The 17,739-nt window shown below is 44.2% G+C and overlaps 1 protein-coding gene across 6 annotated transcripts in view; it reads right to left on the bottom strand.

The window, feature by feature from the left end:
• Nucleotides 1-4,831: 4,831 nt before the first annotated feature.
• EEF2K (eukaryotic elongation factor 2 kinase) overlaps nucleotides 4,832-17,739 on the bottom strand; it is a 259,662-nt gene continuing 246,754 nt past the window's right edge. For all 6 annotated transcript variants that reach the window (XM_086940768.1, XM_086940769.1, XM_086940770.1 and 3 more), the window contains one exon: nucleotides 4,832-11,304. In XM_086940768.1, the coding sequence (XP_086796894.1) occupies nucleotides 11,195-11,304 (110 nt within the window). In that variant the 3' untranslated portion in view covers nucleotides 4,832-11,194. The remainder of the gene's footprint in view (nucleotides 11,305-17,739) is intronic.

Below are 17,739 nucleotides of genomic sequence, written 5' to 3' on the forward strand. Positions count from 1 at the left end.
CGCAGTCCCAAATGGCGGCTGGCGCTGTTCTTTCCTCACCCCAAATGCCACCTAATGGCCAACCGCAGCAGCTGGTTTCGCAGTAAGGAGGGCAAGGCAGGACGGGGGACCAAAGCCAGAGTGCAGGCCTCCAGGTGCGGGGACGCCGATTGGGCCGCACTACCAGGCCTCGCAGCGCATGAAGCCCGCCCTTCTCCTTCCAAGTGCCCAGTGCGTAGCAGTCTCGGTGTCCAAGTGGGGGGCTCAGTGCCAGTCTGACGCAGCCACCCTTCCACCAGCCACCTCCACAGCACCAGACAAAGACACAGGGCCGCACCCTGGCCCTCCTAGCTCCGCCGGCCCACTCGTATCTGCGCGGGCCTCAAGCCCTTATCGCCCGTCCAGGTGCCTCCTCAGGTCCCAGCTCACTCCCGGGTGTGTCTCAGGCTCAAACCAGCTGCCCCTCTACTGCGCTGCGCCAGATCGATCCTCCAGGGGCCCGACAGGCCCCTCCACCGGAGCCCCGAGTCTCTGCCCCCGTCTCCACTGCTCCGTCTAGGCCTCCGCCGTCGGCTCCCGTGCAAACCCGTGCAGGCTTCTCAGGGCTCAAATAAGCTGCGCTGCGCCAGATCGTTCTCCCAGGGGCACTGACAGGCCCCTCCACCAGAGTCGAGAGTCTCTGCCCCCGCCTCCACTGCTCCGTCCAGGCCTCCGCCGTCGGCTCCCGTGCAGGCTCAAGGCACTTATGCCCGTCCAGAGTCCCCAGTGATCTCCGGTCCGCAGGCGACAGCCCAACCGCCTCCGCTTCACTGGTGCTTCCCCGGACGCCGTTGCAGCTGTCACCTCAGGGATCCCGGGAGGACAGGCAGGCCGCGAGACCAAGGCCACCAAAAGGCGCCAAAGATGGCGGCACCCGTCTCGGAGCCGAGGCGCTTTCTTCACTGTGGGCACCAAGAGCCGCTGCAGTTTCACCGCTGTGACACTTCCCCTGGCCTCTACAGCTCGCGGCTCCCCTCAGGGTAAAAGCTTGTGCCCCCCATGTCCGCCGAAATAGCATAAAACGGCAGCGGGGTGCGGAACTCTCACAAGGCACGTCTCACGCCATTAGCAGCCAGGCCACCCGCCCTGAGATAGTTTTTATGATACCTACTGTGGTTCTAAAACAAAACAACTATATATTTTTATATTCTAAACAATTGGCCTAGAGTTCAGTTCTTGAGTGTGTGAGGCCATTTGCTGACTGACTGTGTACAACAAATGCTTTACACTGTCCTCTGATACTGCCTTACTGCTCGACCAATCTAACACTTTAGAGAGTAAGGGTATATCCAACTTTAACCTCTGCTAAACCTCTGGGGACTGTGGACTCTGTGCACACTGTACCTTACTTTGGTCCAGTATATACAGAGCCACTTTCTTACAGTAGATCTGGCATTTTTGATTGGAGGGTGCTTTCTTCACTCCAAGCTTGCTGTTGTTTCAGGTGAAAACTTCTTGTTGTACTCAGACACGCTAAATACACACACTTTAGAAGCACAAAATGGTTCCAAGCATGCTTTTCTTTGAAAAATACAAATAAAAAAAATACCTCAATTCCTCCAGAGTTACAAAAATACCGAGCTCAACAAGTAATTCTGCCATGAGCACTGAGCCCCTTCACCCCAACCCAAGTCTGTGTGGTGACAGGAAGGCATAGAAAAGGGCATACTTTGAACCTTCTGCTGCTTCAGGTCTCAAGGCCATCCGTGCTGACTTATCATTCCTAGTTAACCACGTATCTGCCATGCGAAGTCCGTCTGACGGTTTATATTAACAATATTGTGAGGGAAAAAGTAGATTGAAAATAAAGTTGAGCCAAAACCGTTGTCGCGAGAAAACATTGGATGTAAAAGCGTTGTGGCTACAGAGAAATCAAAACATGTTGTAAGTGGCTGAGTGTAGAGCTTCTTGTGATGACCTACATTTGGGCCACAGCGAAAGGAGGGTGTAACAACAGCATTTTGGAAAGCTATGACTCCTTAACAGCCAGAAATGTTATATACACCAATAAGTTTCACTCTTCAGAAAGACAGTGACCACCACACGTTTCTTTTAACAGATGTTCTCTGCTGTGCACTGGCAATAGTCTCTCACTTTTGTTATTTAGGTTCTGTTTTTGGTTGATTTCCTCCTACTTTCAGGTCCACCACTAAACTTTCACTTGAAGAATTCCCAAAAGTTTAGGAAGAAATATGCAAACTGCATTCTTTTAAAAGTGAATTAAGGAAGGGTGAAAATAGCAAAGTCTGAAGATGGCCCTGGAGATATCTGTAGAGAGGCACTGCCCTTTGTCCTGCATCCTTGTCCCGAGGGGATGGAATGATTGCTGTCTAGTCTACAAAGAGGCATAATCAAGCAAGAGAGGGATGCGTGACAAATTAAAGGCCGAGTCCTGTACCTTGTTCTTCTTGCTTGAAAAGAGGCTTTAGATGGTTGGAAGACACTGTGGCTCCTTTGGGACTGTAGGTGTGCCTGGCTGCGATGTCACAGATGGGCTCCGGAACTTGGGGTGCATCGGGACAAAGAGATGGAATCCCCTACTCGGATTGGGATCGATCATGGGAGGCATTACGATGCCCTTCTGCTTTCTCCGAAGAGTTGTGGGAAGGGGCTGAGTCCAGCTTGGACTTTTCGTTTTTTCTTAGACTTGCCTGAAGATTTTGACCATGAGAAAGTTGGGTTTGAGACTAAAGCGGGACCTGGAGAGGGTCCATGCCCTCGAATTTGAGCAGAACAAGCGTGGAGCCTTCTGGTGCTTTGCCACATTGAGATTCACTTCTAAATCTTGAATGGCTTTTGGGTTCATATGGGTGCAGCTGCTGCAGGCCTTGGAGTCATGTGAAGAACCCAAGCACCAGAAGCACATCTCATGGGGCTCTGTCACAGACATTTCTATGCGTCAGTCCCTAGAAGGTTTAAACCATGTCGTCTTTAACATCCCTTGCACAGTGAAAAAGCTTTAGGTTGAAAAAAAATATTTTCAAGAAGTAAGAAAACATAGCGGGGATCCAGATCGGCGTCTGAAGGTGTGTAAAGGAATTTATGCCAGTGGCACTCATATGCAACTTTGCTCGTCAATTCTGAAACAACAATGATGCAAAGTCAACAAGTGCCATCTACCGGTGGAGAATAGCACTTCTAAAAAAAAAAATTCTAGATCAAAGTCTGGTTCCTGGGGATATTTACCAGGCGAGGAGTCTTCAGTTAGAAGTATTCATCATAAACAAGGTTTGAAAATCATACAAGAAACTTTTAACTTTACACGCGTTTCCAGAGAAAGCTTGTGCAACTTTATCAGAACCAGGGTACGAGATCAGATTTTTCTACCCAGACAAGCATTGTGACCAATTGGAAGATAGCTGTAATCTGAGACACTGAGGTATTTGGTAGCCCTGTTAAAGAAGAATTTCCATAATCAATGTGGTCTACTGCTAGACCCCAGGACACTGTAAGTCTGCTGATTAAACTGGCCTTCTCTCAAGAAAGCCATTATAACTCCACCTACACTTAGTGGCCACATAGCACGGGAACAGTGGCCTTCACTGCCTACCACCTCTAAAGATCCTTCTGTTCGCTCCTTAGGCTTGGACAGGTCTTTAGCACCCCCTGCATCAATCTCCTTTACCAAATATTCTGGCTGGTCTTCTTTGCTTGCCAATTCCTGCTGGCCACCCACGGCCTTCAACAGCAACACCTTCACAGCAACCATGTCAACCTGTCCTGCCCCTGCCTATCTGCACATTCTCCAAGACAATGACCCCCCTCTGCCCTCCTCCTACTACTACGTGTAGGAGAAGGATGTCAACCATCTAATTACCCTGCTTGACAACAGCCAAGGTATTGTCTATTTTGCATCACACTGAAAAGAAAGAAAACACATTATAAAGATATACCTGCAGCAAAAGTATTAAAAAAGACTACAAAACAAATTCCACAAATGAAATCAAAACAAACTAATAATTGACTCTTTCATAACAAGATAAAGTCTTTTAAAAAGCCTGTCTGTGTATTCTCGCTTTACATCGGTCTTCCTCTCTATCCAAAATGTTATTCTTTCTCTAATGTGGGAAGTCAACCCTACCTTTGTGGCTAAACCAAATCCTTAAATGGAGCTAGAAGTCAGAGGGCTTGACCACATTCCTAAATCTCCCAAGAGAGATGATCAGATTAGCCTGCTAACCTAGACAATTCCACTTGCAACCCCCAAGAAGAATGTGGGAGTGCTAGACCTCATATTTGAGGACCAATATCCAAGGCTGTTCAATTTTCAGCAGATTCCTCCAAGACTGTTAGATATGTCAAGACTTCTAGGACTTGGCTGGGGCTCCAAACATGGACAACTTACGTTGTATATAGTATGTGGCTACCAAATTCTAATTTATTCTGGTTGCTTCACTTTGCGCTAGTTTTCACACTAATACCTGCAAAGTTAACCAGAATTTTGTTGTTGGTCTCCATCCAAGAGTACAACTGTTAAATAACAATGAGAACTGCATTCATAACAATAAGGAAAATGTCTACCAAACATACTACTAGGGTTGTATAGTTGAAACCTTTGACAGATATATACATATATGTATAATATAGATATATCTCGGGAACCAGGTTCAAGTACCGGTGTCGACTCAACATCCTGTGATTCTGGACAAATCACTTCATTTCCCCGGGTCTTAAATTTTAAAAAAAAATGTGGCCTTGTGTAATGTAACTGGTGCTTATGTAAAGGGCTCCTATACCTTTGGGTCGAGTTTACGGCTTATCAAATACATATATCTGTGACAATGCTAAAAGCACACACTGGTTCTACTGATGATTAAGAGAAGGAAGATCTTTATTGGTACAAGCAAGATTAACAGACGTCAAACGTCATGAACACCATACAAAAACATTTTAAAACATTTTTGACATGTACATTAAATATTTTTGCATTGTTTTCAGATATGTTGTTTGAGCATTCTGAATATCAAAGATCATACACCTGGTAGGGTATAAAGCATTAGTTCACTTTTCTCAAATAAATACATAAAATAGATTGTGTTTATTTTATAAACATAATTAACTTCATTCTGAAACAATCTTGGAACATTCTAATTCACGCTTTGCTGCTCCCTCCTATCTTTGGACAAGCAAAACGCTAAAATCACGTAAACAGTTAAAACCTTACACTCTGACAAGCGAGAAAGCATCAGTAATGAATTGCAGTAAGAAAACGTACTCAACACTTTGGCATCTTTGAATTCACTCTAATGTCAAGAGACGTGAGAACAAATAAAATACTAGGTGCTTTTGAGATGACATTGTGACCTAGTTGAGATGAGCAACACTGCCATGAGATGGTCCATTCAAGGAGTGCTGCAAACAGATGAATAACAACAATATTTAAAGAAAAAAAGATACATGATAGGTGTTACTATTAGTTTAGCCACTGGTGCTCATTTTATATACCAGAAGATGGAGAAGGCTAAAAATTCAAACCTGTGATCTAGAGATCACACACTCGGCTATCTGCAATATGTGCATTAATCCACCGAGTTATCTTACCAAATGAATAGAATGCTCAACATGCATGCTGTTGTGGTAGGAATGGGCAATGTTTCAGTACATTTGACCAGAATATGTAGATATGAAACCTTGAGATGAGTGTATTATGCAACATAGGCATCTTCTTTATAATATGCAGAGCAAAGTATTCTCACCTTTGTGTTATTAAGAATACTGCAAACCCGTGAGCAGTTCCATGATCATATAGAGGAAACAGGTTGAGTACTTTTATAAAGTCATGGAATTCAGAGGTGACTTGATATCTTTTGTTTGTACCACCTGTGGAGAAGTGTGGCTCAGGGGTTAGAGGCGGCAGACCCGGAAGCTGAGATCGGCCCTGGACCAGGGTTCAATTCCCCGCCTCGGCGGGTCTTGGGCTAAAAATTCCACGGACTCGATAATTCTCGCTCCGGTGCCTTCTCGACTCACGGGTTCACACTCTGCGACTCTGGGCAATAGCTTGCTTAATCTCCACAACGGCCCCTCGCGGCGGGATGCCTGGCTTTCACCTTGTGGATACCCTGCCGGGGTTATCTCACAGGGGAATACCAGGACGGGTTCCCTAAGCAAGCGCCGGGAAACCCACTGCGGGTAGCTGTGCGCTATATAAGCTCAAATACATTTACATTTACCACCTGACATTTTTTTCTCTATAATAACGACCTTTCAAATGACATACATATAGATTCAAAGAAATCTCAGACATTTCCATTTAATTTTTCTCTGTTCATAATCTCTCAAATATTTGCTTGGTTTGCAACAAAACATTAGACAGAGCAAACAATGAAATCATAGAAAATGTAATATTGTTAAAAGATGGCATATTTTCATCTATGGATATAGTGAGATAAGAACACCAAACAAATTACAATGTGGAAACAAGAAGTCCATGCATTTCATTACAAAATGTTTGATTAGAACTACATCTACTGTGTGTTTCTGCAGACCATTCTAGGAAATAGAGAAGCGAGACAATAAAATCGTATTTCTTTTCCATGTGTAAGCACAAGGCACTGGAAAATATTTTTGTGTTTGACCAGTGAGCGGCAGGTTGACGGATATGTGAGACTGATTTCAAAAGCAGTGTTTTAATGTTGCCACTTGTAACATGTTTAAACTTTGGAGTGTAAAAAAATTAAAGCATGTACCTTAACATCTGCTGAGAAGGGACAAGAGGCAGCGGTGTGCGAGTAGTGCATGCATGGCCATTGTGTCATACCTAGGAACCCATAAAAAGTTATTAAAAACCACTAGCAGTGTGTTTTATAGCAAGAACATTCTGATGTCAGAACTCATTTGCAAAAGGAAACTCAATCAATAGATGTGTAGCGTGCTAATTGTCACCCATGAGAGCATCCAGGTACTATAAACAACATGCCATTATACGAATATTACAGATCTCATGTATTATAATATTGCACTGGTATGAGGATGCAGCATGGGAAGGTGCATGTTCCGCTGCCTGGCTTTTCAGGCTAATTCTGTAGTCTATCCTGGTTCACACTATCCTGGTGACCACACAGTTCAAGTCGCTAAAGAAGCAAAGCTGTTTTGCAGTAGAAGACAAGTCTCAGTTTCAGTGAATGCACGGAAATCGCAATGGCACACACAGACTTATCACAGATATTAAGCAGGTCGCACCACTAACATGTTCAGGGACCTGAGCACCAAAATATAAAAGCTGCCTTTTGGACTGTTTCACATTAACAACGAGGGGCAACATCTGTATTCACTACTTCAGTGCACCGATGAAGTGCCCCGGAAGCATAAATGTAAATGCTGCAGGTTTCCAGGTACTGCAGTCCTGCCTACATATGGGGCAAATTTCAAGAGGTTTAATGTGAAATCTATGCAGTTTCCATGAGCATGTTCAAACAGACTGCTCAGCCAAATCTGTATTGTCTTTAATTTTCTGTATTAACAATAAAGTTCTGTCCTGGTATATTCAAAATATGAAAATACGAGTTATGTGTTGAAAACATTTTTTTTAAACGTATTCCCCCACATGGTTGTTTTAGCATTATCTATGAATCAAGAGAAGTCTCCTTTTATCAGCCATATTTTTACCCTTCCTGCCCATGTAAATTATCCTTTCATCATGACCTCAGGAGGCAGATAGCTGATGAGGAGCTGAAAACCCCCAAAATGCCAAAGTATATTTCTGTTTTCTCACTGTATTACACATTTTTGGAAGGCGGATTTGAAATGAACCTATGCACAGCCCCGGTATGTGCATTTCTGCACACCGAGGTCCCTTTGAACGTTAGGCTACATCATTAAAAACACAGAACAATCATACTGAACCATCAAAGGAAGCTCTATGACTTAATTTAAGAGAAAAACATCTAAGGCCAGGTACACATTAAAAGCAAAAGGCAGCCATCATTTACATCAATGAACTATATCTTACGGCAAAACTCTAGTACTTTATAGACTGCATATTATTGTCAAGTCAAAAGATACTTTATTCGACAGCCAAGAGTCATAAAAGCACAATTATAGGGTCTCAGTCAATAAACCCACGTAGCTCAACAGTGGCACTGGTTCCCAAGGTGTCGCATAATTTACCTAGTGGCGCTCAATCAGATTTAGGATACACAAGTGCCAAACTTCTCAACTTTTGTTTGTAAAAAAAAAAAAGCAGCAAATGAGTACTCGCCTTTCCTTCAGGCTCTTTAGTTATGTTTAGGTCGGTAGCCAAGAACTTTTGCTTGTAAAATTATATATTGCACTTACAAATAGGAGCTTTCAGCCAGCTCTCTTCATTAGGTTGTCTGCTGTCATTCCCATTTTTGTTCCGCCTACTACAGCCTACAACTTAGGTCACTTGGTCAGGTCCTTTCAGCCATTGGCTAAATTGAGTGTGGGTGATGGAATTCTGCTCTTGCACTATGTGCACTTACATACAAAAAATAGACATTTTATAAAATGTTATAATAAAAAAAACATTCACAAACAAGACAAAACTTGGCAAAGCCAAAGTAGGCAGCCAATGCTAGATCTAAAGGGAGTTGCCACTGTTTATATGTAAGCTGGCGAGGTTTATAAACCTTATGAGGATCCCTTCCTGTGCCTCTTAAACTGCTTGGCCCCAAACTGCAAAACTGTCATGGCCACACCAGGACCTAAAAAACATTCAAAGTACTTTTATAATTCTACTGGGCACATGAAAGACATGCACGTGTAGGAAGTAGTAATGCACTAAAATTCACTATTAATCTGCTCCTGTAAAAACTGTCACAACTCACTAACCACGTTGGAGAAGTCAGCGATAAGTAACAGTTGGTTTCCACATGATGTGAAGTGTTGCTTCCACATGAGGGCAAACATTACTGTATCAATGATGTGCGATTCTGCTTAAATCCCCAGTCTCCTGTAAAACGTGGCAGTCTGTTTCGCTCATAGAATTTCGTTTTTGAAGGCTCTCATGTTTGTAGAGGAACTGAAAGACCAGATTTTGGAAATAGAACCTGGCAGGTCTGGATAATTAAGTCTCAAGAAAAACCAACCTAAAACTATTTTTAAAAAACAGTCTACTTTTGGGGATTGATGAGTTCAGAGCTTCTGCCTAGAGGGAGTAACACAAATATGTAGATGCACACAGAATTTGCTGGCTCTCAGAAATAAGGCTCTTGTACCAATCCCCAAGGTGATGTTATAACTGTATAATTATTTGCAGACTGACTTTTAGACAATAGATGGGACACATGCCCTGTAACATGAACCATTTGATCCCATGTAAAAAGATTCTTAAGAGTGAGAACCCCCTATAGCCTCCTAGTGCAGTGGTTCTTAACCTTTGCTATGAGGACCGCAAAACCTTCTCAGGGGATCCCCAACTTCTTAGAAAATTAAATAATATTGGCAGAATAATAAAGTGCATATAAATAAAGAAGAAAAATTGAAAATTCGAAAACCTTTTGTAACAGTGAAGGAATTTGAAATTGGAGGCTAAAAATTAAGTTAGATAACCATCCCTTTAAAATTTAGATTTTTAAAAATATTTGTTGGTCAATAAAATTAATTATGTTATCAATAGTGTTGGTGTTCATAAATGCATGCTTCTGTATTTGTTTATTGTTTTGAGGTTCAAATAAACGATAATGCTTAGGCTGGGGTCCCCAGCTTCCAGCAATGACTCAGTGGGAGTCCTCGGATTCCAATAATGGTTCAGTGGGGTCCCCCGGTTCCACTAATGTTTATGTGGGGGTCCACAGAAGTCAAAATGTTAAGAACCACTGTCCTAGAGAGAGAGAGTTGGGCTTGTGTGCTACATCCACTGACGGCAATCTGAGCCTGGCCGTAAAATATTCCCAGAGCTTTTAGCCCAAGTCCAGCACTGAGTAGAACATACCATGGCTCAAGGTCTTTTTACAAAAACTCTACGAGCATTTAGACCACAGAATAAATCCAGGATTTTTACTGAAAGGGAAGAAAAGTTTTGGCCTACATGTATCCGAACAAATACTATTTTTCTATTTGAGTAACAAATAAGGGCAAAATGCTAACAAAGCACCAGTCTCCATGCTTCTGTCGCTTTTTAATGTGTACCCGAGGTATGATCTGCCTAAATTGATTTAGACATCTGGTCAATTAACAATTTGATCACGAACTTTAAAGTCTTTTTGTGTGGAAGACGGAAGATGTCACAGGTAAGTTTCATCCAAAACAAAAGAAATGGGATGAAGATACTACACAAAGAAAAATCTTCGCCTTACTAAGGAAGAAACTAGGCCTGCTGTGTTCTCTGTTAGAGTGACTGTATTTCATTTAGGATACTGCGTGTCATTCTGTAAAAAGCCACCACAAAATATAACATAGCTACGATGGGTTTCAATGAAGTTAGTACTTACTACATGAAGTACCAGAGAGGAGTTCAGTTGTGTTTTCTTTAAATATTAGTACCCCACCTGTATTTAGGTCCAGTAACACTAATTCCAATGAGCATATGCACAATAAGATATCACAGCTACCACCTATTTGGACTGTGTGAAGAGATGTACCTGTCTTCTTTTTCACTTAAAATAAGCCAGTTTAGTGCCGAGAGGCACCATTCAAAAAGCACAAGTCGTCAGCGAGTGTCGGTAGGTTTGGCTTTGCAATTCCTAACCAATGAGCTAATCTTGTGTGGTTAAAATATAATTCCTTTGTATCCATGACCCCACAGTCAATGGGCACGACACGTTTCAGAACAGTTAAAATGTACCTTTGTTTATGATATCCCAAGTATTTAAGTGCCAGAAAATCTTTCATAAAATGTGAATAAACTGCATAGATTCACCGCTTCAAAGCAAAATAGCATAATTTGACATTTTAAAGTTTTGTCACAGCGTAAAACAGGCTCCAAACATCAGAGGAATAAAAAATATAAAACATGTCAAGTTAGTAGATTTACAGTTTTCCAAATGCATTGCCTCATGCACATAAAAATATATCATACCACCCCACCCATTATCAAATGCACCAAGTGCATTTTTTAATATATTTACCTTCAAAGTAAACCAGAGTTAGAAAATTCAAATATTAACAAAGTAACACAAGTTTCTTGAACAACACATAAAAATACATCTCTTGTTTTTGTAATCTAAATAACAGTCTATAATACACGATGGGTAAGCACCCTTTATTGAAAGTTCTACTCCTCCATCATTGCCCAAGCCTCCTCTGCCTTCTGGTAGAATTGATTTGCCAGTCGGCCTTTCATTGCTTCCATGGCTGCGTCTGCCGCCTCTGTATATAAGTCACCTGTTGAGAGTAATAATAAAGGACAGTCACCACAACTGCAAAGTCAACCTCTAGCTGATGAGCTTACGTTGGGTGCAAGGAAGCATTATTTCATCTGCATAATTGTTCTGGTTTTCACTTAGATCCCAGGCAAAATAATTTATAAACTAAGCAATTAGATTGTTTCATTATCAACGAGTGTTCTATCAAATTTCGGTATTTGTATTAAAGGTCAACAATGAACCCCATTTCTAATACTGGAGGAACGGCGCCTGCATTTCACAAACAGGCTGTGATGATGGCCTTTGGTGAGGCAGGTCAGGCTGGAAATTCCGCATCGGCATGTTGTAGACAAGCATTTGCAATGCAATAGGCCTCGCATTTGCGAGAGTTTGAGCTGTTGGCATTGTAAATGACACTGCCTTTTATTTACAATGCTAATAGCTTAAACTCTTGCAAATGCACTACCTATTGCATTGCAAATACTTGGTTCTATTCTACATGACAGTGTTCTGTTACTTCTCCACGCCTCCCTGCCCTGTGATGCACATTTTTGGTGTGTGTTTGTGTCTGTGGGGGGTGGGGGGTGGTGGGGTGAGGGCGGAAGCAGCCAGTTAACTACCGGACCGCTGAGCAAACTTTTTAATCTACCACTGCATAAGGGATGTTCAGCATCATGACTCAAGGAGAGCATGTATGGTGATGCGCTTGCTCATATGCATAATCTTGTGTCTACTGTGCTTGTACCTCTGCATGAGAAGTTGACAGCTCAATAGTGCAGGAGCGCAACTATGGCAAGCTGCCTTGTCACCAATTGTGAGTTTCACTGGTGGTGACTTCATGCTTCGACAACGCTGGGCGCTTCTGGGAGGGTGGAGGTGTGAGCAGCGGTGTGGAAAGTTAGGGGAGGCTAGTGGAGATGGAGGTCCCGTCTGCTGGAATCTGAGAGGAGCGGAGTGTACGGCGATCTCCAAAATCAACCCTCTCCTTTCAGTAGTTCCTTCTTTGGGTTGTGAATGATGGGTATGGGTATCCAGGAGTAAATTGCCATACAGTAGTGCTCTCTTTGACCCTGATCAGAGGACCAGCCAAGGAGGGTGCCAATATCAGCAGCCCCCTGATGCCATTTGCTGTACTGTAGCCCACTTTACGGTTTGCATCCTGCTGGCGTCCAATAATGATCACACCTAACTTGTATTAATATATCAGAAAATGGAGTAAATGCATGCAATTTTTCTTAGGAGCAGAAACTATTTGAAATAACCAACAATAACCACTATTTTAACCACAAGCCTTAGGTTCCATAGTAGCGTGATACTTGCGGTAAACAGCTTCAGTGCTTTGTCAGGAGTAGAAAGCGCTATGTAAATACAATTACAATAATCATGCTGGGGCCGGCAATACAGAAGAAAATGGCAATTTCAGCATCATGACAAACGTGTCCATACGCGGGGATGTATGTGCTAGTTTAGGTAATTGCGAGGTGGCCGGCCATGTTTTTTTCTTTTGCTTTTTCGAGACCCATTTAGAATTGACAACAAACTTTCTCTTGCTGATGCTGCTAAGCCATACACAAAAAACACAAATGCCTTCACCGTTTTCATTATAATTACTATAATTACTAAATGTGCAATGTGGTCAAATTCACTGCATGTAAAGAATACATCGACCACATCATTCTTTGGGAAATTCCTTGGAATGTATTAGTGAGTGTATGCATTTGTGAGCATGCTATGCACATATCCAGCAACATTATAACATTACGACGCTTTAGAAGCGCTAATACGCACAGTGAAAGAAAAGACCACAAAGGGCCCGAAACCATTAATGCAGCTTGGTCCACAGGCATAAACCGATTATGTTAAAGGTCAGTTCAACCCAGAATGGGACTTTTATACATTCCTTCTGGACGCGTTCAAAGAACAGAAACAGCCTTTCGACAGCCGTCTGTAAGCATCCGTCTCACATTTGGGGCAGATTGTTTTTCAAGATTTTTTTTCGGAAATTCTAAAATCAACATCCCCAGGCAATTTCACAAACAGTTCGACTGCTCAGGATTAGAAGTCTGACTTGTTTAGTCTGCTTCCGGCAGAAAGAAGATAATTGTCAGACTCCATCAATCCCATTCTCTTCCTTCACATTTGAAATGACTTCCGAATATGTGCGCTAGATAAGAAGAAATGTGGAAAAGCAGCTGAAACGTCGGACTAACTTCATTAAGAGATGTATTGAAGACATTTCCGCAATTTTCTCGAGGGGGCTATGGAAGGAAGTGACGCGGCTCCTCATTATGATGAACTTATGTAAACAGTATTTTATAAAGCACTTCAGACATTTTGAAGAGCTCCAACTTTCCAGCAGAGGAGATATAGGTACATTTGAAATTAGGTTCAAACATCTAACAGTACCTGGATACGCTTGTGAAACTGGTGGGCACACCACAGTATATTTACTAGCCGCGTTACTCACCCATGGAGACAGGAGCTGTTTTTGATGCAAATTCAGCCACAACAATGAGCATCTCACAATTTTACAGCACGGCTACTACTGGAAAACGAGTGGTGCGCGCGCGCCACAGCGAGACATCTGCTTTCAATTACCGCGCCCGTGTCTGGGCACGATAATTTAAACCACATGGTGGCTGTGCGGGTAACCGACACCAATAGGCGATGGGCGGAGCAATGCGCCCACCTTTGGTCAATTGCGTGCTGTTGGTAAAAAGACGCACGTAAAGGCCAATAGCGTGGGCCAAAAAAAGAAGCACGCGCACAAGCGTGTGTGCGATTCTTAGTATAATTTTGGAAAGCCCTTACATGAAGTGTTCGCCAGAGAGGCTCGACCTAAAAAAGCATCCTGTTAATTCTCACTTCAAAGACAGAGGTTGAATTTAATGGAATAATTAGGCACAGTGAGAGTCTGACCTTACAGATCTCCAAATCATGAAAGCAATATTGGTCTCAAAGGACAGTGCCCGATATGGCTGTGTTCTCTTAGGAATTCTGATCAATTCATTATAGTAGTGTACAAATTGAGTGCTCGAAGGAAGATCTGAAAAAAAAGCATACTGGAGCCTGCAATAGTGCACAGACAACTTACAGCTCTGGTAGTAGTAACAAGGCTAAATTTTCCTGGCCAGCAGGTAACCTCAACTATCCATACAACAAAGCAGAACAAACGGTGGACCAAAATTCCTGCACCTCTATGAGGAAATATAGAATTTTATGGTCAAGTTGTGTTCCCTAGCGCGTACCCCACCGTCTCCATGTACGAGTTAAAGTGCATGTAACTTCCCTCCTGTACCAGCTATGAAGATGCAAATACATTTGCGTCCAACGTTAACATGTCATCTTTCAGACCCACCCTGAATGGGTTGGATGGTCCGTTCCTGAGTATGCTATGCCAACGTCTTTTTGTAGTGTACCAGTTTAGCCGTTCAGTATTATTCCCAAGCACTGTCCCAGCCAACAGCCACTGTGCTCAAGATCCTTAGTACAAATAGATGAAAGGCGTGTGCAGGATTCAAGAAGTCCAAGAGTAAATAGTGACATTTTCAAAGTTCTTTATTTAACAGTTTTTTACGAAGGTTCAAAGCAGAGTTCAGCCAACGCGTTTCATTGGCACAAGTTTTTGGGGTGGCACCCCCCCTTATTTGCAGCTGTCGCTGGGGTATCGCCAGTAACCCCCCCCCCCCCCTCCCCCAACTGCCCCCTGCTCTTAAATTCAGCCGTGATAGGCAGCAAATGCCAGGGACGCCACAGAGGCAAATGGCCTAGTTTCGCCACTGGAGAAACAATTTGCCTACACCCACATTTATTTTGGGGCAGTATCTCCCCATTCTAACCCTGGAAATGCACGCACTTCTGCTCTCGAGAGGATTACATTTGCATGTCTCCAGGGTGGGAAACTGCCTGCATGTTTTGGAGAACACCTACAAATGCAGTGGCGGCTGGTCTTAATGGGCGAAAGGGGCGTTGTCCTACTAGCATCCGGGTCGAGAGGAGAGAGAGAATGTGCACACCATCTGGAGCAGCTTTAAATTAAGCACTCACTGCGTTCTAATTCAAAAACAAATCTTTTTTGTTTGTTTGAAGGAAGGGGTGAGGTCAGAGATGTGTCCCGCGCATGTGCCGGCCGGGGGCGAGGGTTATTGCTCGCCCTCGAGGCACACACGAGGAGATTGATGTCAACGCGATGGGAGTGACAGGAGGAACGGCAATAATTAACTTTTAAATAGGGCGCTTATGCTGTAGCCCAGGCATTTACATCAGAACGCCATTGAATTAAATGGTAAGGGGCAGGGCTGGCCTACATCGACAAAGTGCAGTGGGTGTCAACAACTGAAGCACTCCCTTCATGTGTGCACAGTGTTTAAGCCTCCTGATTGGACAATGGAAGCTGGGGGCGTGGGCTATTGAAGAGTTCGTCTACGCAGCTCCAGTCCGATTTAGTGTTCGTGATAATCAGCACGCTGCAGGCAGGCTGTTTGTCCGGCAGGAGGGAAACTACTGGCTCGCAAAGTATTTACTGCAGTAGCCTCACAGTGAAAGGCTCGGGTAAGAGAACAGAACATTTCCGTTTTATTATTCAGACAACTACACCTTCGTCAACTTCTCACAAGTGTCTCGTAGTTCACATTACGTCATCCTGACTTGTTGAGGGCCACGTGAAGTTAGCAACCCAGGCCCTAAATCTAATACTGATGATCTGCTGATATCTGTCATTTTCCTAGTGTCATAGCCTGAGGCTGTTGCGCAGGAATTGCCAGCACCTCCTCAGTGGAATTAGCGGCGGCCGACAGGTGTCAAACTCAATGACCGCCATGGGCGGCACAATATCTAGCTAGGCTACTGCAGGATAGTTTATTTATTTGGGAAATTTATTAAGCGCTCAAATACCCGAGGGTGTCTCGGCGCTGAGAGTTTGCTGAATTAGTCCATGAGTAGTTATTGCTTGAACAGCCAGGTCTTTATCTGTTTGCGGAAGGAAAGAAGAGAAGTAGAGGTTTTGATATGATGTGGGAGACTGTTCCATAGTTTGATGGTGGTCACTGTAGGAGAGTAGGGTCTGCAATCCTATAATCACCCAGATTTTTTGCTTTTGTTTCACTGGTTTACGACTTTCTCTGGCTGTGGGCCTGCTAATCAGACCCACAGCCTGGCTGTTCTCTTTCTAAATTACGATATGTACCCTAGGTGCATTTACCAATTGGTACTGGGCCACCTTATCAGACCCCGTAACGCAGGGCATAGGTGTACCCAGGGCCGCCAGGAGCTGCAGCATGTATTATGCCACCCCTGGCTGGCCTCTCAAATTTGACACAACTGGCTGCACGACAGCTGGGGCGAAGACGTGTAACCACCCTTCGCTTTAGGTATAGTAGCCCTATATCTAACCATACACTGGACACCCGAGTCCCTATCAGTCACTCCTATGGCAGGCCTTATCAATCCTGAAGGCAGAGTGCGTGGGCTCGTGTGAGTTAGGTTCAGGCCCGAGCCGAGCCCGGCTGCAGCTTGCGGGATCAAGGCCCAATAGCTGTTCCATGATAACGCGTACCATATCGGTAACTCCGGTATCGCGTTATCAAGGCATGTCGAGTAAGGTGTCATACGAATCGGGATGCTGCCCTCTCACCAACCCTGGCGACGAGGTTAGCATTCCGCCCTTCTAGAGGGACACGACATGTACGTAACTGTGAACCCCGGTTAAAGTTAACTAAAGCCTCAGCTCCACAAAATGGATGCTGCCACCACAGACACAAGTCTGACCTCCTGCTGCTGGGAGTCCTTCCAGCGAGGAGCACTTGGACAAAGGGTTTCCTGTCGAGGGCGCTGTTCGCACCGTCCCAGACAGGGTTTGTGTATTCTGGGTAGGTAGGGCTTTGGCGAGAAGGTGACTGCGGAGTGGCACCCCGGTGCTCACTACGCATCTGCCGGTTAGAACCAGTTCCAGGGGCGACAGCCCTGGCCTGGGGAAAGCCCGGCAGGGGAGAGGGGCGTAACTACCCCCCTTCCTGGTCCCACCCTTAGGGCAGGACCTAGTCATGTACCCACCTCTTTCTTTAGGATAAAGACCGGAGCGGGGACCCTTCCAAATTAGATCATCTTTGAATCAAGAATACTTTCTACGAAAGGACTTCAAGACTCTTCTCAAGATTTCTCCCTTGTGACTAAGGAGTAGTCACCCTGCATCAGCGGGCACCAACTAAGAACTCTGCGGTTTGCTGCAAGTCCTTCCTCAAGGATCCGACGGCCCAGCTCGACGAGAACCGGCTTCCCTGGCACCTCTGACCTCTACCCACGTCATCAGCTCAGCTGTGATCTGTGGGTGCGACGAGACCTCGAGGGACCGGCCATCATCAGAACCTGCACGCTCTTAAACCAGCACGACCATCGAAGCAATTCCCTGGTGAGTGCTCTGGGGTCCGAGAAGCCCCGACCCTGAGCCGCTCCAGCA

Source organism: Lissotriton vulgaris, chromosome 10 (genome assembly GCF_964263255.1).
Source record: "Lissotriton vulgaris chromosome 10, aLisVul1.2, whole genome shotgun sequence".
In the NCBI taxonomy this organism is placed as follows: domain Eukaryota; kingdom Metazoa; phylum Chordata; class Amphibia; order Caudata; family Salamandridae; genus Lissotriton; species Lissotriton vulgaris.